The sequence below is a fragment of the Notamacropus eugenii genome, chromosome 3 (genome assembly GCF_028372415.1).
Source record: "Notamacropus eugenii isolate mMacEug1 chromosome 3, mMacEug1.pri_v2, whole genome shotgun sequence".
Taxonomy (NCBI): Eukaryota; Metazoa; Chordata; class Mammalia; order Diprotodontia; family Macropodidae; genus Notamacropus; species Notamacropus eugenii.
The window spans coordinates 90,703,830-90,728,100 of NC_092874.1; the positions used below are offsets into that span (position 1 = coordinate 90,703,830).

A 24,271-nucleotide genomic window follows, 5' to 3' on the forward strand; every position below is an offset into this window, starting at 1 on the left:
GAAAAGACCCTCTTTCCCTTAAGAATTGTATATTTGAGGGCAAAGGAGTCTATCTGGAGGGCCTAGAGAGCTTGTTGACAGAAAACAAAAACATTTCCTGTTTTTCATAGTGTTCAGAGCTTATTTTATAGTTCTGCTGAGGAGAGAGCCCTGACAGCAACAGTGAGGGCCAGGATACAAGGGAAGCCCTGGAAAACCCATACACAGATTTTAAAAAATCACAGAAAAACAGACTCTCAGAGTTAGAAGACCCATCAGAGAGTCTTTAATCAAATTACCCTGAACAAAGAGACCCTCTATAATAGTTATCCCTTGCACATCATGACTTTCCCCTCCTTGGTTTTGATATATCACGGGTCAGCAGAAAAAAATAAATGGGAATTTTTGGGAGAGTTTTGTAGAAGTTGCAAATGAAGGTCATCATGACACAGAAAAGTTTAGAAATTCAGAAATACATAAAATACTAGTATTGTATACTATCAGCCCAAATCTTCTGTAAACATACCACCCCCCAAGAAAAAAAATCAGACTTCTTTAGTAAGAAGGGAAGGCCAAAAAACTTTATGCAGATTTTCCAATCCCCAAGATGTGGAAGTGATAACTGTACACCTAAGAAAAAGTCATCCAGCATTGACTTGAAGCTTTTCAGTGTGAAAGAACTCACTGCTTCCAGCCCATTTCATTTTGGACTGCTCTAAAGTCAAATGTTTTCTTGACATTGTCCTTAAAGCTTCTCCTGGACAACTTCTGGCTCTATTCTCTGGAGCCAAGAAGGACAGGTCGAATCTCTCTTCCACACAACAGCCTTTCAAATACTTGAAGAGAGTGATCACATCCTTCTTCGGTCTTTTCTCCTCTAGACTGAACACCTTCAGTTCCTTTGACCCACTTGCATGCACATTCTAGGCTCTTCATCATCCTGTCAGGATCCCCATGCCAAGACCACCCCTGTCTTTTTACTCCTCTTTTTACTATTAGGAGACACCCTGTTCTTCAGAGCAAAGGTCCAGCAAGCAAGTTGTGCCCTGAGCTCAGCATAACAACAATCCTTTGCGGTCACCCTGTGGATGATCTCAGCCGCAGAAAAATCCCAGAATTGTTTCTGGTCACGAAGCCCTTCTATAAACCAAATCTGTCTCTTAGTTACTGTTATCCCTCACTGTCAGGGCTACAGCTGACTTGCATAGCCATATGTATAAGTACTAAGATTTGTCCACACTCAAACGGGCAAAGGGCTCCCCACCCCACTGGCTTGTCAAGATGGCCTATTAAATTTCATCTTAGATCTGATGCCTATTAAATTAGGCTTTTCCCTATTACAATTTATCAGATTTCGGCCAATGTGAACCTAGACAAATAAGATCTTTTCAGATCCTGACTGTCATCCACTGGGTTAGCTATTTCTTTAAACTTTTGTGTCATTTGAAAATCTGACAATTGTGCTATTTCTGGCTTCATTTGAGTCATTGGTAAAGATGTATCTAGTTTCTCTCCTCCAATGAGATAAAGAAAGCTTTTTGCTTATAACCATTGTTAGCTCTTTGGTCTTATTTTCTTTTATTTTATTTTCAGAATCGACTGTGGTTGTGATAACCTGTGAGCTCTCTGGGTTTTTTAGAGTTAACGGCAGTTCTATGTCTGCTTGCCTCTCTGGTGATTTATTTTCTTTTTCAGAGCTGGCAGTCAGAGCACTGCTTCTGTGAGCTCTCTGTAGGGTAGTTTTGGTTTTTTGTTTAGAATTCATAGGCAGTTACATGACCTCTGTGACTCTTTGGTCGTTTGGTCAGGGTGGACAGTCCCAAGCACGACGCCATCTTGGTAGCTCTGCACTAGCTTCTCTGCATGCCAGGCACATGCTTTTTCCTCAAATCAACCCCATAGAATTTGTCACTGCTTTTTTTTTTCTTCCACTTAATGGTATTTTATTTTTTCCAGTTATGTGCAAAGATAGTTTTCAACATTCAATTTTATTAGGCTTTGAACTCCAATTTCTTTCTCTGTCCCCTCCAACCCTTGCCCTCCCCAAGGCAGCAAGTAATCCAATACAGGCCATACATATACAATCATAATAAACATATTTCCACACTAGTCATGTTGCTCTCACTGCTTTCAAGGCTCAGGAGAAAGAACATCTTTCACAAAAGGCCATTCTTGATCTCAACTGCAAGTTTCCTTCCTAAACACTTTGTATGAACATCTTATTGTGTACATTCTATACATCCTTACGTATGTACATGTTACCTCTCCTGATACAATGCAAATTCCAGGGGAGAAGGAGCTGTTTCTTTTCTTTTCTTTTATCTTGGTATGCCCTGCGCCTGTCACATAGTAGGCACTCAATAAAGGTGTATTATTTTATTGACTATCTTTATTGTCTTTTGGACATTTTCCAGCACGTCACTGGCCTCTCTAGCATATGGCATTCATTCTAAATGAAATTAACACTCCAGATGCAATCTGGCCAGGGCAGAGTTCAGTGATACTCTAACTTTCCTAGCAGGGGCTACCACCTTTATTCATGCTGCCTAAGATTTCATTAGCTATATTGCCTACTGTAATACACTTTTGTCTCATGTTGAACAGTCAGCTCCTAAAACTAGCACATTGTTTCAGACATCTAGCAACACTTCTCTGTTAACTGGTGAAATTGATTACCCTCCCCCGCCCCAACTTTAAGATTTACATTTTTTTTGTCCAGACCTGTGACTTCACTTGTAGAGAACTCCTGGTGTGAAAATTCCCTTAATCAATGAAGATCAGCAACTTATCTCTGAGAGGTTGAAGTGATTTTTGCCTTAGTTACATAGTTAATATGTGTCAGAGGTAAGACTTTAAATCTAGGTCTTCTTGACTCTAGACAGTCCTTTATCTACTATTTCATGTTGCCTCTCAAGACCGCCTATTAAATTTCACCTTAGATTTGATACCTATTAAATTAGATTTTTCTCTATTAAAGTTTATCTTAGATTTGGGCCAATGTGAATCTAGACAAGATCTTTTGAGATCCTGACTGTCATCCACTAGGTTAGTTATTTCTTTAACTTTTGTGTCATTTGAAAGCCTGACAATCACGTGATTTGTGGCTTTATTTGAGCCATTTGTACAGATGTAAAATAGTAGCTATCCTGGAGGCACTCCACTTAAATCTTCCTTTACAGGTGACCCTGAACCACTAATGACTCCTTTCAGAATTTTGTGGGCTAGGATTTAGCAGAGATTGCTTCCCCAAGGAAGTAAAACTGAAAATGGATCTAGAAGGAAGAATAAGATTTGGATCAGAACAAAGGATAAGTAGAAGAAGGTATTTTGAAAAGCACAATTCTTGCATTAAAAAAAAAAAAAGATGGTATCAAAATACCATGGAGTGAGAAGAATCTATACAGGACGAAATGAGATTTTTCTAAAGCAGTTTAGTTATCTACTATTTTCATTCTCATTCATTCAACTAATATGTTCAACACAGGGACTTAGGAGTGAAACTAATCTATGACAAATAAGCTGCTGTTCCTGCCATTATCAATCAATAAAAAACATTTTTTGTCTATTATGTATCAAGCATTATGCTAGGTGCTGGGGATGAAATGTAAAAGTTAGACAATCCTTGCCCTCCAGGAGAATAGGTTTATGGAGTTTATTACCAGGAGGAGTGATAGTGTAAAATTGAGCCCAACTGGGAGATGAAGTGATTTCAAATAATCCCTCCGAGGGACATAGAAATGATCACACAATAACTTTTTCTGGAGAATGGTCTATCAATTTTAATTAGTTCATTTGTTTGCTATAAAATACATATAAAGTCCTGTGCCTCGCTAGTATTAAGTTGGCCTTGTCATTTCTTGGGACTCCAAGATCTAACAATGTATGAGCTTTAGAGTACAATAGCTTTAAGATTTTGGGAAAGGAAAGGAAAGGAAAAGGAAAGGAAAGGGTTCTTACAAACGTGTTGGGAAGAAAAGGCAAATAGAACAAAAGTTCTGCTCAGCCAGTGATATGAACAGTCAGAAATTACCTCTAGCTTTTTCAAGTTATTCCACAATCTCTTTCCCCCACCAACATATCCTTCATACTCTTGTCAGATTTATCTTCTCTCTGCACAAATCTGATCATTTTACTTACCTACTCAAAATCATTCAAAGGTTTCTTACTGCCTCTAGAACAAACTCCTTTCTCTTGTAAATATTAACTATTTCTATTACTTCAATTATCGCCACTATGCAGATAGCTGCTAAGAGTATGTATCTTCAGCCCTGAACTCTAATCATGAGCTCCAATTTCACATTTGCAACTGTGCTTGTTGGACATCTTTACCTGAAGGGCCCATAGATACAGCAAAGTCAAAATTGAAGTCATCATTTCCTATCCAAAATCTAGCCCCTGACTAAGGGCATTTGGACAAAATGGCAACACAACAGAAATCTACTTCCTCTACTACACTGTTGATTTTTTCCCTGGATATCAATAACAGTGCATGTTCTGAGAGCAAAGGTCTTTGATTGCATTGCATAGAAATGTCATAGGCAAATTCATCACCACAAAAGGGAAAGTTGATGTGCATTGAGGGAAAACTGCTGCTTGAAGAACATTATCATAAATTCAATTTCCTCAGTGGAAAATAATATGTTACATTTTTCATCCAGCCTAGGTTTTGGGTAGCAAGCAGAACTAGCAGATTAGGTGGGAGAAAGAAGAGAGGGTTTGTTAGTGGTGATGGTAGTAGAGAAGACTTTTTTCTCACTACCACTGCCACCCTCACTTCATTCAGTAGACCATTGAACTATACGTTATATGCACCACTGTAATTCCATTTCAATACAAGCGAAGTGGAAAACAATGTCATGTAGAAAGAGAGCCCTTCTCTTACACTTACTAGCTTGAATTAACACTACTGGAAGAAAAATTCTTCTGAACAGATTCATCAGGAGCCAACAATCCAAGACACAAAATGGCATCTGAAACAAATGCTGATTAGCCTTACAAAATGGCAACAATTTATATGTTAGATGATCTAAGGAACACCAAGAAGTTCAAGACCCTCCCCAATCTTGTACAATGTCTCAAATGCATCAATTTCTCCACCCAGCATTAATTAAGCACCTACTGTATTGAGTGAGGTACACAGTTTAGATAAGGTATGCTGATGTCTGACCTTACGGAGCTTACATTTTAGTAAAGGGAAGACCCAAACATAGGGAACTATGGGAATATACAATATTACATGAGAAGTACATTAGAGAATTTTAAAAGATCTTGAGAATGAAATCATTGCTTACTGGTTGAATCAGGGAAGCCCTTAGAGAGGCAGTGGCACTGAAGCTTTAAAGGACAGGACTATTTAATAAGTAAAGAAGAAAGAGGGTTATGCTAGGCATAGGAAAGGACACAAATTCTTTGCTTATATTTCTATCTCTAGAGCTTATTGAAGTACCTGGCACATAGAAAGTACTTAATGTTTCCTCTCTGTCTGATTGTCTATCTATCGATCTGCAGAGGAATAGATATGAAAGAGCACAGAGTATGTTTGGAAGAACAGTGAGTAGTCCAATGTGACTGGGGGTATAGATGTACTGGAAAGGAATTGTAAATCTGGAAACTGATGGTGGTTCCAGATTGTAGAGGTTTTTGAAAGCCAAGTTAAAACCTTTAAGCTTCTAACACTCCTTTGGGGATATCTAGTGACCTATAGAAATTACCAGTATATGAAAAGACCCCCTCTAGAAAGAAATTGTTTTTAGAATGCATCTGGACCATCCTTGATAAAACTGCTCAAGTGAGTTTAGGCAGTGATCAATCAGCCTCTTTAATCCTACAGAAATTAAGGGCCATCAAGTTAATTTGTTATTTTTAGGAAAATCTAAGTGTAATGAGGAGGCACCTAACCCATGACCCAAATGGGGGGTACTCATGCATTTTAGTTGTGATGCTGAGAGTTTGTAGCATCATACTCTTCATGACCCTTTGGGGTTTTCCTGGCAAAGATAATGGAGTGGTTTGGATTTCTTTTCTTTTCTTTTTTTTACAGGTGAGGAAACTGAGGCAAATAAGGTTAAATCGACACAGCTAGTAAGTATCTGAGGTCAAACTTGAACTCAAGATTTCCTGACTCCTGGCCCAGCACTCTATCCATTGTACCCAAAGTGGCACATTGTCCCCATTGGTCCAAAGTAGGGTATCAAACAGTTGCTGCTTTTAAAATTATTAGTTTTTAACAGGGAACGCCATTTCAGTATTCTTATTCCTATACAGCTATAGCTTTGGGTGAACTTTATAATAATCAAAACATAATAAAAAGATAACAAATCTAATTTACAGCAATGGTTTTGACCCTCAGCTCTACCCTCAGCTTGTCACATATGTATCTCACCAGCATATTAGCAGTTCACAAAATAGCTAAAATGATTTTCATTTCTTCTTAGCCCCTCTTTAATAGAGAGGCTGATGGCGAAGTGGCCAAGTTGGAGGCAGCTTTAAGTAAGAAAGAAGCAGCAAGGGTTGGATGATAGGCTGTGAAAGCAAAAATGTTTAGCCTGGCTATCATCAATAAATTCAACAATCTGTATGTGCTGAACATGTACTATGGACTTACAATTTGTTGCATGAGAAATCAGCGTACACTACTTTGCAGAAAATGTGGAACTTTTCATGTATTATCTTTTTTTAAAAATGTTTTGACAGTTCTTTTTTTTCCTTTCTGTCTTCCTCTTTCTTTTAAAGAAATCTTTATTATATAGGATAAATCTCTGGGAGGGGGAAAGGTGTTAAAAATATTAATATAATTTATTTTAAATAATCAGTATAAGGCCTGGTTCTTGCCTTTAAGGAATATATGATCTAATGTAGAGATTCAAGACTAATGAGTACGAACCTTATGAGAACAACGCAAGGTATTTAAAATTAGGTGGTTCACTGTGTGATGCAGAAAATATGAGTTGCATATTAAAGAAGGATGAAGTAACAAGAGAAGACTGAATGGAGGAGTCATCTATGTATAATCTTTCTGATATGCTGCTGTTGTCTTTTTTGCTAATATCTTATTTAGATATTTTGTGTTAATATCCATTAGGGATATTGTCTATACTTTTCTTTCTCTGTTTTGATGCTGCCTGGTTTAGGTATCAAGACTGCATTTATATCACAGAAGGAACTTATTTATTTGCATCATAGAAGGCAGGATTTCTTTTCCTCTTTTTACAAACAGCTTATATAATACTGAAATTATTTATATGACAATAAAGCCAGCAATTTAAATGAAAAGGATGGATATTTGTAAAAATATAACATGCACAGATGAACAGAAAATAGGGAATTTAAATAACTCAGAAAAACAAATGGAATAAACCCCAAATAAACTCTTCCCTCCCAAACTAGGATCAGATGGGATTTACAAGTGAATTGAATTAAATATCAAGAAGGTATAATCTGAACTAAGCTATGAAAGATGGATAGGATTCAGAAAGGTTGAGAGAGGAAGGGGTTTTTGGTGCACCAAAGAACAGAAGTTTGTAGGACACTATATCCAGCCTTACTACAACATGATAGAGAGTAGGGATTCCACTTTAAAGAAGAAGCTCCTTAGGGTCACCAAATTTTCCATTTCTTCTAATCCCTAGTACAGCCTCTTTATATGGGCAATTGTGCCAGCTGTGAGTTCTAGTCTGAGCTCTGTCATTGACTGACTGTTTGACCTTAAGCAAGTCACTTCACATTTTGAGGTTTTGTTTTCCTGCTATATAAACAATGTTTTTCTGCTGGTTATCAAATTCAAGCAGAAATAAGGGGCACTAAACCAATCACAAGCATCTCTGCAGGTTGCACGTTGACTTAAAAAACAAGCACATATCAACATTATCTATTTTCTATTGTATTTTTATTTATTTTGTTAAATACATCCCAATTAAATTTAAATATGGTTCAGGCAGCACTTGGAGGTGTTGTGAGCTGGAACGCATGGTAGCATGTTTGACACCTCTGGATTAGCTAAGATTCTGTTCGGCTCAAAACTTCTCTCGGTCTAGGAAGCAGGGAGCTATTGAAAGTTATCAAGCCCAGGAAAGGCATGCCACTGACTCAGCATATGTCACATATGTCACAGACTTTTAGAATTGTAAACTTGGAAGAAATCTTTAATCTCTTCTCGAACTTTTCTTTTGATAATGGATTCTCTCTATAACAGGATTCAGGATTTCCGGCATAGTTGGTTTTTCCTCATCTGTAGTCCAGGGTAGTCATATAAACTGTGCTTGAACAATGTTAGAAATGCAAAACTCACTCCCTCGGAAGGTTGTCCATTTACCAGTCTCCTTGTGCTTTAATGTGCTTCAATGAATGCCCAAACGGTTTGTAAATATTTTCTACTTTAATATATTTTTTTAAACACTGTTTTTTTCTTTCTGCAGCTGACACAATTACCCATATAAAGATGCTTCTGCATAACTAAGTCCTCCTAGCTATGGCCCAGGGGAAAAATTGCACTGATCACTAATTGTGATGCTTTAGTTTTTCATCCTCTAAGTCATTCTCTCTTGTACCACGTGCAGTTTTTTGAAAGGTTGGGCCTGTTCTGCAACATTTAGTGTTTGTATTCCCAGCTGACAGGGATGTTTTGCTGGCTGAAAGAGATTGCTGTGTATAATCCAGGCAGAGACAGAGACAGAGCTGGGGCCAGGCAGAACTGCATTTTAATTCCCTGATGCTTCCAGTTCTTGAGGAGCCTGCTAATCAACTAATTCCTTATATCTCACCCTCAAAGCTCCCAAAGAACAATCCAGCTCTTTTTTCCATCCAGAGTGTACTTCATTAAGCAAGTTTCATTTTCTAACTGGTTGGACTACATTTAAAAGATGAGGATAAAAAATATCTATTTGTTTTCTTAATTACCCTTTCAGAATCACAACTATGCTGGGTGTACCTGGGTTTTACCCATAAGTACTGGGATTTGCAAAAAATTTAGAATAATGATTTTAAAAGACAGTATAATTTTGTTAATGAACACGGGCAGTACTTTTATTTCTTCAGCAAGAATTCTTTTGATTCTTGTTCCCACTCTTGTGACTAGGTGAGTTCCTCCCCAGAGTAACTCTTCTCCTGGGGGTAGGCTCCTCACAGGGGTGGCGTCCCATGGGGCCAATGTCAAGGTTGCTCCTTCTCCATGATGGATTGGAGGGTATTTAGTACTGTTTATTCCAGGGTTGTTTCCAACTGTCTGGACCAGGTCACAAAACTGCTAGTTATAGCTCTGTCCCTTTTCTTGTTGAGTTGCCCATGAGACAGCTTCAGCTCCTGTTACACTCTATACCTCCCAGGACAAAATCATAACCTAATGAATGTTACTTTGATTCCAACTATGGAAATATATGAAGTGGCAAAGTTGAGATGTTTAATGTCACTTGAATATCTTCTCCCAGGACAGAATCATAACCTAATGAACATTATTTTGATTCAGACTGTGGAAATATATGAAGTGGCAAAGCTGGGATGTTTAATGTCACTTGAATATCTGGGGTCAGAGTTCTATACTCAAAGTTTCTTGTTGGAAACTTATGGTACTAGGGCAGAGGTCTAAAGACTGGAGGGAGAGCTTTTACTTCTTAGAGAGGCAAATGAAGTCTGTCTGCTTCCTCTAAAAATGTATGTGCATTGGCTCAACATCATTTGTAATATGTATACATAGAAAGATAGAGACAGACATATGTACATACATACATATATACACACAGTGTATTAAACTTGGAGTTGGGAAGACCTGGGGTTCAAGTCCCACCCTCAATGATAACTAGCTATGTTGCCATAGGTAAGTAACTTAACTTTTGGGCACCTTAGCTTCCTCATTCATAAAACAAATTCAGTAATACATGTAGTATTTAACCTCACTGGGTTGTGGTAAGGTTCAAATTTGGATGAATGTAAAGTACTTCACAAGCCTTAAAATGTTAGATATGCTAGCTGTTATTGCTTCTTTTCCATACTCAGGTCTAACAGGTCATTAGCAAGAGAGGGCAAGATCAGTCTCTGCACTGGATGAAGTCTGAAATGTTTTGTTATGAATTTTTAAAAATGTATCTTTCTGACATGTCTTCAAAGTGATATTCCTGCGTATGGGCTGCACTTTAATTCTAGATCTTTAGCTCAGAAAAGACCTACAGTCAAAACATGTTTGCTTTGTCTGAGTGGGCATCTCTATGTGAATTTGACAAAAGCACACGGTTTGCTGTATGTCACTTTCATTTACTTTCTTAGCTCACAAGAGATACCAGATATAGTTTTGTTTTGTTTTTTTTTTAGCAGTGACTGTTTTCAGATCAAGAAGGCACAGAAGCATTCCCTAAAGGCTGGTAGTGATTGTTTGGCTCTTGCTGAAATTAGGTTTCCACATTCTGTACACTGACCCCTTACTGCTGCCTTGTAGATGACTCCTCAGCGCAGATCACACACTATAACAACAAGGTAACTGCAAATATACAGAACAACTAGGTGGTGCAGTGGGTAGAGTGTGCAGTCTGTAGCCAAGAAGACTCATCTTCCTGAGTTAAAATCTGGCCTCAGACACTTAATAGCTGGGTGACCCATGGCAAGTCACTTCAACCCTATCTGTCTCAGTTTCCTCATCAGTAAAATAGGCTGGAGAAGGAAATGGTAAACCTCTTCCATATCTTTGCCAAGAAAACCCCAAACAATGTCACGAAGAGTCAGACACAATTGAACAATGACTTAACACACACACACAAACAGGCACAAACACACACAATCACAGTGACTTTGTGCCCCTTATTTCTGGTTTTACTGGTATTGATTAACCTTTACAAACCTCATCTGTAGAGAATAGGGATAGTAACAGCACTGACTATTTGTGAGGACCAAATGAGACAGAATGTGAAAAGTACTTTGCAAGCCTTAAAAACTTGCTGGATATTGTTGATCATCATCATTAATATTACTATTATGGACTGGAACAATTCTAGTCCATAGAAGAAGTCTGAGTTACTATCTAGCCAAGACTTTCCCTTACAGTGGTAATGAGAGGAGAAAATGACTGGGACAAACTAAAGAAAGAATGGAGACCAGTGTTTAAGCAATCTAAGTCAGGGTTTTTTCACCAAGATTCAGTCCATACAGGGTAAGATAGGGAAATGGGTATACAGTGCTAAGAAATTTAGACCATAGGTACCGATTTGCCAGGTCATGGCAGTATGGACAATACAGCAGGATGATGAGGAGAGTCAGAATATTGGTACAAGAGGAGAAAAATGCTTGTTTGCTTATCCAGTGTTGATAAAAAGCTCCTCATGGGGGTGGAGGACTTTAAGATTGCCATGACCACATGGGATACTTTGGCTTCTGATCCCCTTGATGACCTCTCAGTGGAAGACAAGATGCTCAAAGATAAGCTGGGGGGATCTGGGGAGTATTTATTTCCTGATACTTTTCAAATGTATTTAACTACTCTGTGAATGTCCTCAAATATTGCCTCAGAAAGTGGCCTATGGAAGGAACACATTCCCAGAATTCTCTATTTATAGACAGTAGAGAGATCTTTTCTGCTCAGACTGACCACTGACTAGCACCTGATAGGATCATAGTATATACAACATTGAAATTAAGCTTATTTGAATTTATTATTAACTGACTGACCCATATGAGTTCAAAACTGTGATAGGTAATAGCAATAAGAGACTAGTTCATAACTTTGAAAAGCTGAAAGTTTCAGGGGAGATATGGCTAACACATTTTGATAAAATATTAGGTGCTAAGTTGTGCAGTACTAACAGTAGATAAAGAAGGGAAAAAACAGTGGGCTGGAAAAGTCAGGAAAGACTTTATGAAGGGCGTGAGACCTCAGTTAGATTTTAAGAATGGGCAGGATTTAGAAATAACCAAAATCAAATATCTGGATTATAATATTCTGGCTATTAAGAAGGCTACTTGGGCATTATTAAGGGCTCAATCTCTCTGATATTAAAAAAAAGAAAAGCTAAACTGATCTTGATAAAGCAACATCTAAGAGTTAGAGCTCAGTTAGATTATCGTTTGATCCCCTTTGACAACATCTTGGTGGAAAGACAAATACTCAAAAATTTTGGGGGGAATTTTTGGGGTGTTTCTTTCCGAAGTCACATTACTTTCAAATATATTTAGCTATTCCTGTTTTGGTTGTTTAGTCCTTTAAGTTGCGTCCAGCTCTATGTGAACCCATTTGGGGTTTTCTTGGCAACGATATTGAAGTGGTCTGCGATTTTCTTTTCCAGTTCATTTCATAGATGAGGAAACTGAGGCAAAAAGGGATACATGTCTTGCCCAGGGTCACACAGCTAGTAAGTATTTGAGGCCAGATTTGAACTCAGGAAGATAAGTCTTTCTGACTCAGACTCCTTCCACTGTGGCGCTAGTTATTGCTGTGGATGTCCTTAAATCTCACCCCTGAAAGTAGTTGGTGGGACCACAGACCACTGCAAAAGATGATGGGCTTGCTATCTTAGTCTCTGACTTTACGATTAGCTTATAATTTATTTACAGTAATAATAACACCAATGTAAGCACTTGAAAATTTCCTCAAAACACTCCAATGATGTATATAGTAAAAATATTAGGATAACAGAACATAGATTTAGATCAAGAAAGAATCTTGGAGGTCATTTAGTCCAATCTTCTCATTTTGCAAATGGGGAAACTGAGACTCAGGAGTGTTAAGTAATGAGCTAAATGCCACACTGCTAGTAAATTTCTGGGGTGAGACTCAAGGCTAGGTTTCCTGACTCCAAGACAATCTTGCTTTCTGTAGGATAACTAACCAGCATCATGGATAGAGTCTGTAAAGTCAGTGAAAACATTCTCTGAACAGCAACTAAATGTCAGATGCCAGCTGTCATAAACCCTAAGTATTTTACTTAGAGGAGAGATCTGACATACTTGTGACAACTGCAAGTGGAGGATGCTGCTATCCCCAACTGAATATATTTATGAGCAACTGGTGCCTTGCTTGGCCCCCACCGGCTTAAGAAGTGACCTGCCTGGACAAAACCTTGCAATTATCCCACCAGCCACTGTTTTGCAATCTGGCAAATTTATGCCCTCTCTACTTCCTCCCCTCCCCTTTTCTTACTGCTGTCTGGCAAACTGGCAATACTTATTCTCAATTGTTTGAAATTGTTGTATATATTTTAAAATGGGTTTTATCTCCAGATAAAGAAAAGCTGATTTTTATTGCATTCTGAGTAAGTGCTAGAAGGGAGTGGACCATGCAATGGAGAAAGGAAAAGGATACACGTGGACCAATAGTCCTAGATTTAACTTTGAGTCTATATTGGGCTCTTTCTCTGGAGACAAAAAAGGGCTTTGATTATAAGCTTCTTTATGAAAGGGATTGTCTTGGCTTTTATATTCTTTCTAGCATATAACCTGGTATTTAGTAGTTTTTTCACTCATTCATTTGAAGGAGAAGGACCAAAGGAAATGCTCTTCCAGAAACCCCTAGGATGCCTGGCCTACTCTATTATGTTAATACATGTGGCATGTAAACTATGTCACTCTTGCCCTTTGTCAACTTGATACATTCTTTATAGGCTAATTATGATTTTAATAAAGTGTTCCTCAAAGTTAAATGCCTGGGGTTTGTAACAATTGACATTTACATGCCCCTTATAACATTTTCACTGACTTTCAATGGTTAATATCCCTGAGGGGAAGGGACAAAGAGAATGCTTGCAAGGAGAGGGGGGCAGAGGTGGTGGCAGCTTGTCCAGCCCTGGCTCTACATATACCTGTGGCTACACAATCAAAGAAACAGGCACCCAATCTGTGACTTCAATGGTAGTAGGAGGAAATTCCATACCAATGTAGGCTGATACCTGTTCTGCAAGGACTCTTGCCCAGAGTCCCACAGCTAAAATGGAAGGTGATATTCAAACCCAAGTCTTCCTACAGAGGGGATCTTATCCTGGCTTTGAATTGAACTCTCAGTCTACCATTCCATGCCACCTCTCATCACTACATAACCATGTTAAATGTCAAGGGCATTTATCAAAACAGAAGTTTGTTTTAGAAATTAGAGCTATTGTAATGAACCAAAGCCTAGGATGAACCTCCACATTAATGCAGCAAATCTGCTGGACGAGGATTCTAGGAGTTTGAGGGAGTTGGAAAAAACTATGAAACCTTAAGATCTCAGGTGGAAGGTAAGGAAGGGAAAGAGATCAAGGTAAATAACCACATAATTGTCTCACATTCCAGTCAAAATGAATATCCATAAAGATCAACTTACCTTCGCTGATGGAACACAGTCTCCCCAATCTTTGACTAGAGGAGGAGACATATGACCAAACCTCAGTCTGGGTCCTTTAATGATTCTTATATTTATATGTTGACCCAATCAGTCAGTCAACAAACATGTAAGTCCTTACTATGTACCAGGCCCTGTACTAAGTGCTGAAGATACAAAGAAGGTAAAAGCAGAGTCTCTGCCCTCAAGAAGCTCACATTCAAATGGTGGAGACAAGATATATTCACCTACACAAAACACATACAGAGAGTAAAGAGAAATAATCAAAAAGGAGAGGGCTTTAGCAGCTGGGGCCTCCTACAGAAGATAGGATTGGAGCTAAGTCTTGGACAAAGCCAGGGAAACAAAGTGGCATATATGAGGGAGCTATCATACACTTCCTTTATCTCTTGCAGTTCTGGTATTGTGGGAAGCATCACCAGGATATCTTGGAAAAGCAACTTTGCCTCACCAGGTCTCTATTTTGCAAAATGAGGGGTTGGACTTGAGAATCTCAAATGTCCTTTCCAGCTCTAAATCTATAATCCTTGGAAGAAATGAGCAATGGGCATAGAAATGGACTCAGGTCTAAGTAAAGTCTAAGGAGGCAGTGTGGTACAGTGGGCAAAACAAAGACAAAAACTAGCTCTGGAGTCTGAAGACCTAGGTTCAAATCCCACTTCTGACATGACCTATATGACCTTGGGCAAGTCACCTAACACATATTTCTTCAACTGTAAAATGGGGCTGGGGAGTTGGCAGAGAGGGTCTCTGAAATCCATGAGCTAGGTGGCAAAGGGGATGGGGCGCTGGATCTGGAGTCAGGAAGACTTGAGTTCAAATCCAGTCTAAGACACTTAGTAGCTGTGTAATCTTGGGCAAATCACTTAACCTCTGTGCCTAAGTTTCCTCAGCTATAATATGGGGATAATAACAACACCTATCTCCCAGCGTTGCTGTGAGGGATCCAATGAGATAATATTTATAAAGTATTTATCACAGTGCTTGGTACATAGTAGTGTTATATAAAGACTTACATCATGATGATTACTGCTACTATTTTACTACTGTTATTATTCCTTTTCAGCTTTACAGTCATGATCCCAAATTAACTACTAATCACTGAATACCTACCGTATGTCCAGCCCTTGATGAGATTTTATTATAATGACTAGAATTGCAGTTTGATAGTTGGGTTTTCATGCCCCAGGCTAGACTTGCAGAAAAACTCCAACAATGCAGAGCAGATGCTGGGCCTCAGCATACATGCTGGCCTCAACCACTTCAGTGTGTGATATATAAATGATGAAGCCATGCCAGTGCTGCACCTCCATACCTGACCTACTTAATTTCTGGAGTTCTACATGTAAAATTGCAACTAGGGCAATGCCACCAGAACTTTGCTCTATGAAAGAAAATTACAAGGGGTCAATAGTACTTTCAGTGGAATACTTCCTATTCTGATTTGTTCTGCCCCCCAGCCTCTTCCCAGGGGTGTTTGCACCTCCATTTTGAATCTTAGAAACCTCTTGTATATACCAGGTAGGCTTTCTCCCCTGAGGGCCACGTTACAGATGATCACTAAATCTCTGCTGCTGTCTCCCCTCCCCCTTTCCTGACCCAAGTGAAAAAAATGGCCAACTCCAGTTCTGAATATATGGGTACATGTAGTTGAGACAAGGCATAGAATACTCCACTCTGAATGGGGATGGACAGAACTCCTCTTGTAAACCCTTCTAAATGAGCCTTAGAAACAAATTCATTCTCTATAACATTTGAGATCTTAGCTCAAATCTATCCTTTTCACATGAACCAAAGCCACTACTAGAGATGACTCCTAATCTTTGAGGAAAATATTTACTTCCAATAAAAACAATTATCACTATTTTAATAAAAGAGATTTCTCTATTATATGTGTTCTCTGCTTTAAAGAAATTCTGCTGTTCAAAAAACCCTAACCCTAACTTCCCAAATATGTCAGTTATGGAATCAGGTCATACAATAGTGGAGAAATCTTTTGAAGAATGTCTATTTCTGAGAAGCTCATACTGAGAAATATGAAATAGAATGATCCGGACATTGGGAGGAAAACATATCACTAATATGTCCTATGGGAAAAACAGAAGGAAGCAAACCTCATTCTTGGGTCATCTGGTGGTGTCATTTCCAGATCATGGGCAGGCCCATTTAAGCCGATGACGTGTAAGGAAATGCTTGGATTTTCACATCCAGCCTAGGACACAAAAGGGAAGAGGGATATTATTAGTAATATTTGAGACAGTACTTTTTTTGCCTTGCAAAGCATTTTCAAACTTATTTTGTGGGCTATACAAACTTACAGACACCCCTAAGACATACCCCAGAAAATTTAATTCTCATTAGAGAATGGCTGAGATGCTCTATGTTGGGATGCTTGACACTGACCTAGAGGCTAAGATGGGAAATACAGGAAATTGGACGGATTCTCTTCCTTCTCAATTTCCTTTCTCTCTCCCGTCCTCTCTACAGCACTGTCCCCCTGTTTATCATCCACATACCTTATCATTTCCCAGAGAGAGAAGAAGGAGGAGAAACCAGAAGAAAGTCAAGAAAGAGAGAAAAAACAGCAAGAAGAAAGAACAAAGGAGAAATTATCTATTTTCACTGCTCACAAGTAGGATGAAATTAAGGCCTTCCAAAAAAGTTTGAGTACATTGGTCTGCCTTGAACTCCTCTTCTACTCCAACTACTGCCAGTTTGGTGGCAATGTGTACCCACCAAACATATTACAAGCCCAAAATACAACTGTTTTGGCCAGGAAAGAAAGAATAGAGGACACAAAAGAGAGAACATAAGTGGGTGGCCCAGAGTGTGAGCTCACCAACCCTACTGGCAGTATGATTTCAGTGATATGCAAAATGCATATTTCCAATTTTTAAGATGCTTGGGTTTAGCAAAGAAATAAATCAAATGTAGTTTTCAATAGGTTGAGGGCTCTTATTTTGAGGATTGATTCTAGGAGAAGGGACTACAAAATGCTTTTTGTATAAAGGAGACCTTCTATTTAACCCATGAGTCACCAGCTCTTCAGAATGCTAGGGTTTAGCAAATTTCATGCTTAAGGGAACTCGTCTCTGGGTTTATCAGAAACTGAGTGGCTGAAACAAGAGATCCCTATTTTTTTTTTCCAGAGTATGAGGAGTGAATTTGTCTTACATTCTGGGAGATAATAGATAGGGAGATATCCCTGCTGTATCTCTCACAATACAGAACTCAAGGACTGGGTTGACGGAACTGGGGATGTTTGGTGTGGAGAAGAGAAGGACATGATAATACTTCTCAAATATTTGAAGGGCCATCAGGTAGAAGAAGGATTCTATTTCTCCTGTTCAATTACAGAGGGCTACACAAGAAGGAACGATTAGAAGAGACAGAGAGAAAGAAGAAGATCTTCTTAACAGAACTCTCCAGAAGTGACATGGACGGTCACCAGGAAGCAGTGAGATCCTCTTACCAGAGGTCAGCAAGCCAAGCCTGGATGCCTGCTTTGGTGACATGTTGCAAGGGACATTTCTGCTCAAGTAAGGAATGGGTTCAGATAGTCTCTGAGCTTCCATGGAATGGTGACATCCCATTACATTTCTCCCTTTACTTCTCCCCACCATGCTCTGCTATTGGCTGTAGAATCAATTGTATTTACCCCTGGATGGTGGCCACCATCAGTTGTACACATAAGTGTTCTCCCTTAGTTTTATGCAAGTGAATTGCTATTATATGTTACTAATGGAAAGAACAGTGAGCTGAGATTTGAGAATCCTGAATTTTGGTTCAAACACTGCCATTGATTTGCTGTGTGACTTGGAGTAAGTTACTTAAGCTCTTTGGGTCTCAGTTTTCTTATCTGTAAAATGAGGAGACTGGCTAGATGATCCCTAAGACCTCTTTCAGCTCCAAATCCTATAAATATTCTATGATTCATGACTGAAGGAGGGGAGAAGAATGAGAGTGGGAGGCAGATGTAGTCACCAACCCAGAGGGAAAACAAGGTTTTTTGGTTTTTTTTTTTTTTACTCTGTTCTGAAGTTTAGTTAAATGACTAACCCAGCTTAGACAAACACAAAAGTAAATTTACCAACCATCAAATTTAACTAAACAAAGATGGCAATTTAATGAGAAATAATTAATCTTTTCTCTGTTTACCATAATGCTCATAAGCATCTCTGATTAGCACATCTCCACATCTGAGTCAGCTGAGAGGAGAAAGACCTATGAATAATGCAAACAATCAGTTCAGCAAAAGGAAAAGCCAAGAGCCATTTCTCTTACCTTGGGATAATGATAAGGCTTAACAGTGGGGTAGATAGCGCCAGTATAGGTGGGTAGGTCCATGACGGGCACTCGGGAATCATTGATCGTGGCATAGGCTAGCCTAGTCCCATCCGGAGACCACCAGTGTGCAATATGAGTCTTTAAAATCTCCTCTGGGGAAAAGGACAGAAAATAGAGAAAGGTGAATAGAAAACATGGAGGAGAAAGCAATTAAATTATGACATCCAAGAAAAAAGCACTGCCTCCACTTCTAGGTGGCACAGGGGATAGAGAACTGAGCCTGGAGTCAGGAAGTTCAGTCATTTTTCAGTCACGTCCAACTCTTTGTGATCTCATTTAGGGTTTTCCTGGCAATGATGGTGGAGAGGTTAGTAATTTCCTTTTCCAGTTCATTTTACAGATGAGGAAACTGAGGCAAACAGGTGACTTTGCCCTGGATCATATAGGCAGTAAATGTCTGTGGCTGATTTGTACTTGGGAAGATGAGTATTTCTGACTCCAGGTTGACATTTTATCCACTCTGCTACCTAAATGCCCCTGGAGTCAGGAAGACCTAAGTTCAAGTCAAGTCTCAGACATTTGCCCAGCTGTGCAATCCTGGGCAAGTCATGTAACCTTTTTGCCAGTTTCTTCATATGTAAAATGGGGATAATTATACAATCCACCTCCTACAGTTGTTGTGAAGATCAAATGAAGTAATAACTGTAAGGCACTGAGCACAGTGCCTGGCACACAGTGCTTTGTAATGTTAGCCCTCATTATATCCTCACAATGTTCTGTACAGTTTCATCTATTTCATGGGTACCCAATAAATATGTGATGATAGTAATCACAGCTTAGAGAAACCTTGTTCAATTCAAACATTTATTAAATATCTACTGCACACTGGGCAGCATGTCAGATGCTGAGGAGACAAAGATGTGGTGACAGTCCATTCTCAAGGGGTTTTTCCATTCTTCCAGAAGATATAAAACCCCTAATCTATAACAAATCCTTCAAAAACTTCAGCTATGATGACTCATTTGAACAGCTTGGAGGGTGACCTGCTTAAGTCTGTATCTGAGGTGAGGGACTTTAAATATATGCTCTTTTCACTCTGCCACATTCAACCTCATGTCCTCTCATGCTTCTTAAACTTTGGGTCATGACCCTATATGGGATCATGAAAAATTTGGCAACAGTAAAATGTTTTCTGAATGCCCAATGACTAAAAATTAATTAAAAATCAAACCCATAATGAATCCCACATGTTTCTGGCAGAGCTGGCCCATGTTGCCATCACACAGCTTCACTGCAGCTTTGGTTCTGAACACAAAGCAGGCACACCTTGCACTACATATACCTTTAGGCCACACAACTACAACAAAAGCTGCCGAAATGTGCAAAGGGGTTGCGAGTGGAAAAAAGTTATGAGGCCCTGTGGTATACAATCTATAGTTCCCATTAGCTATAGGTGGAATGTGAAGTTCTGGGATTCAGTGAGATTCTACTTCCTCAAAGGTAAATTTCATTCTGATCACTATACTAAAGCAGGAAAAGAAATCTTTAAAAAAGTCACAGATTGAAACAAACAAACAAACAAAAAGCATTTATGGAACCATCTTCAGTTATCTGATTTTGGATTGGGAGTTTTATCAACAGAGGCAAATAGTAGCCAATCAATTTGTAAATCGATAACATCTACTAAGTTATTGCAGAAGCACTATTGAAGGGACACCTGCGGGGCTATGCTCTGCTATATCCTTATGAAGTTATAAGCTAGTTAGGGAGATAGATTCTCTAGTTCAGCTTGAACAGGAAGACATGGTTGTATGCAGACCTTAAAGTAAGGGGCACATGATCTATGGTACCATACTGTATACATGTAGCTAGATGGCATGTTGAGTAGAGAGCTAGATTTGGTATCAGGAAAACCTGGTCCAAATTCTGTCTCATACTTACTAGCTACATGATGCTCTTAAACTCAGATTTCACATCTGTAAAACTGAGATAATAATAACACTCACCTTGTAGCAGGGTGGTTATAATATATATAAAGTACTTTGCAAACTTGAGAAGTATATAAATGCAGTTATTATTATCAATAGTAACAAAGAGTAGTAACCTAATGAAGCTTTTGGAATACAGCATGAATGAGCATCTGCTGCACATATCTGACCACTCATAGTGGCCAAACTACTTTCCAAGTAGATTTTCAATAGAGCTTATCACAAGTAAAAGGTCTACAGATTATAGGAGGAAGAGGGGAAAAATGGAGAAAAAATAAGGAAAAAAGAATCTGCAATTTCCCCGTGTTCTTTAGATGGCTGGGAAAGTGACTTACAAGTTCATGTTTGGAAATGAGTTGCACTGAAAATGACTTTGTAGAGTTATCTAACCTATTCTCTTGGAATGGCAAATAGAGAGATTCCAGCAGATGGTAAGCTGGAAAAAAATAGGCACCATTTGCAATGCAATGAAATTTGTTGATGATTCTGCTCCAACCTGATGGTACCACAGGGCTAAAATGAAATGCAACTGAAAGATCACTTGAATGATAGCTTGAAGTGATCAGAATTCAAGGAAAGGAAGTGAAGAGGGAAAAGATGAGATGAATAGAGAAGCATACTAAGAAAAAAATTTATTCCAACATCCAACAATAATGAGTTTGAAAGTAGCTTTCAAAGGACATTAATTCTTACCCAACTCATGAAAATCCAGAATAGAAGTTTGAAATGATTGACTGCAGGAAAGAAGTTCTTGAATAAACCTAATTCTCAATGAATCAAATGAGCCTTGCTAGCTGTGTGACCCTGGGCAAGTCACTTAACCCTGTTTGCCTCAGTTTCCTCATCTGTAAAATGATCTGGAGAAGGAAATGGCAAACCACTCCAAGTATCTTTGTTAAGATCTCAAACGGGGTCATGAAGAATTGGACAAAGCTGGAAACAACTTAACAAAAACAGTCTCTTTTATGAGCTCAGGACCATCCACTCAAGCATGGGAGGGAGACAAGACAACCCTCAAGTCTACAGAGGGTCAAACTATTTCTTAGGCAGGGCAGGCAAAGCCATATAGGATATGGTGCATAAAGTTAGACTCTTCTTATAACCCTCTCAACCCTCAATTGAGATTCTACTTGTGGTATCAAATTCAAATAGAAACAGGGCTACTAAACCATACAGAAGAATCTCTGTGGGCCATATATTGACTTAGAAAACTACATATTAACATTATCTGTGTTTTATTGAATTTTTATTTATTTTGTTAAATATTTCTTGATTACATTTTAATCTGGTTCCACATGTGCTTATGAGCATCATGGGCTGTATGTATCTGGAGGCAAGTGCTTGATACCTCTGCTCTACATGGTTCACTTTCTGAGGTTTCATTTTGCAGGGTTCTTAATGTGTGTGTATGTGTGTGTGTGTGTGTGTGTGTGTGTGTGTGTGTGTGTGTGTATGTGTGTGTGATGGGTCACTTTGGAAGTCTAATAAAACCTATAGACCCCTTTTCAGAATACTGTTTTTAAAAGCACAAAACTAAATAACATAGATCACAAGGAAATCAATTACACTGAAAGAGAGGTCATGATACTAAACCCCTCTCCCCCCCCAAAAAAAAACAAACCATGACCTTCAGGTTAAGAACCCTTAGTTAGAAGATAACTAAAATTTATAAGATGCTTTAAAGTTTGCAAAAATATTCATGCATATTATCTCATTTGAACCATACAACAGCATTGTGAGTACGCTAAAAGTAGCATATGCTCAGTCATTTTCAGTTGTGTCTGTCTCTGCCATGACCCCAATTTGAAATTTTCTTTGTAGAAATACTCCAGTGGTTGGCCATTTCCTTCTCTAGACCACTTTAAAGATGAGGAAATTGAGGCAAATAAGGTTAAGTGACTTGCCCAGGGTCATAATACCAGTGACTGAGACTGGATTTGAATTCAGAGAGATGAGTCTTGTTGACTCCAGGCCCAGCACTTTATCCCTTGCACCACCCAACTGCCAAAAAACAAAAGTACTATTATTCTACTTTTACAGATGAGAAAATTGAACTGAGAGAGATGAGATGTATTCATGACATCAACCTCAGGGGCAGAGTTTGGACTCAAGTCTTCCTTATTCCAGCACATGAATCTCTATGATTCACTGCAAAACAGGCTTGAACGAGGTCCTGGAGGTGGGAAGCCCATAGGTGTTGGGCATGACTGAAAGTTACAAACCCAGTAGACTACTGGGCACTTGTCTGAATAGTCTTAGAGTCCCTCCAAACCAGGTGAGAAAAACTAAGAAAAAGAGATAATCGGATACATACTAGCACATCACAGACCTAGAATCTTCTTATTCTGTCAGGTTTGGGGTTTTTATTTGGTACATTTAAGAGAAATGAGCTGGGACACTTTGAAGCACTTTGGACACTGAGGGCTTGAGATGCTCAAGCATCTTTATATCAATAGCTGGAAGAGATTAACTTGTTACTGTGCAATTCTAATACCATCCAGAAATGAGGCTTTGAATTAAGTTCAATGATTCCATATCTGAGAGAATAAATATAGGAAAATAGGTACTCCTGTTTGTATTATGTAAGTTGGTTTCCAGGGGCAGCTAGGTGGCACATTGCATAGAATGCCAGACCTGCAGTCAGAAAGACCTGAGTTCAAATCCAGTCTCAGACAGTTACTAACTGTGTGACCCTGGGCAAGTCACCGCACACTGTTTGCCTCAGTTTCCTCATCTGTAAAATGAGCTGGAGAAGGAAATGGCAAACCACTCTAGACTCTTTGCCAAGAGAACTCCAAATGGGGTCACAAAGAGTCTGATATGACTGAAAAATGACTGAACTTCCTGACTCTAGGCCCAGCTTATTCCCAAGAACTCTCTTTTTCTGCTAGCCTTCTCTGGCTCTACTCAGATCAATCATCCCATTAAGCAACCGACAAACAAGGGCATACAAGCACCTACTTTTTGCTGAGCCTTCCAAGACAAAACACCAACAGTCTCTGTTCTCAAATGACCCTGTACCTTTTCTTACTGCCAGTGTTCTGCACTGGTGATGTGAATCAAACTTCCTGAGTTCCTGATGACGCTACTGTTTTCAATTTGCCGCAGATCATGCTGATTTCCATTTTCTGAAACCAGGCTGGTGGCCTAAGTCCAGCTCCCAAGACCACCACAGATTAATATGTGGTTTCATCATCTTGACCCTGGGCCTATTTCTTTATGCTGATGAAGTCTGCCATAGCAACCTTGAAAAGAGGGCTTGAGCCTTTGCCCTGATGGGTGGTTCTGCAGGATCACAGATGACATTTTGCATGTTACTTTAAAGATATATTTTATTCATACTGAAGTCAAAGATCTAACAGCTCACCGAGGAGACTGTCTCCATTACAGTAGGGATGAATAAATAATTCACATTTCGAGATCCTAGACTCGCAAGCCAAACAAAACTGGGATAGCTTTAGTTATTTTCCTAAGCGATGGTTCTTTAACACACTGTTCTGTCTGCAGTGACTGGGGTTTTTTTCCTTTTTCTCATATTAGCAGCTCATTAAAGAGATAATTAAGTGTAAGAAACTAAGGGAAAAAAAGGGACCAAGCAAACGAATTCTTGACATTTTGGCATTAATTACGGATGTCTTTATTCTGCAAACATTTTCTTCAGAATCTCCAGCTTAATGAGGCAGTTTGCTTGAATGTGGCATTCCAAGTAGAGTCTTACAGCAGAGTT

At 39.0% G+C, this 24,271-nt stretch overlaps 1 protein-coding gene across 3 annotated transcripts in view; it reads right to left on the reverse strand.

The window, feature by feature from the left end:
• DPP6 (dipeptidyl peptidase like 6) overlaps positions 1 to 24,271 on the reverse strand; it is a 1,325,443-nt gene that overhangs the window by 156,864 nt on the left and 1,144,308 nt on the right. For all 3 annotated transcript variants that reach the window (XM_072652136.1, XM_072652135.1, XM_072652137.1), the window contains exons 9-10: positions 18,554 to 18,708; positions 16,384 to 16,481 (exon numbers count right to left, since the gene is read on the reverse strand). In XM_072652136.1, coding sequence (XP_072508237.1) covers positions 16,384 to 16,481; positions 18,554 to 18,708 — 253 coding nt within the window. The remainder of the gene's footprint in view (positions 1 to 16,383; positions 16,482 to 18,553; positions 18,709 to 24,271) is intronic.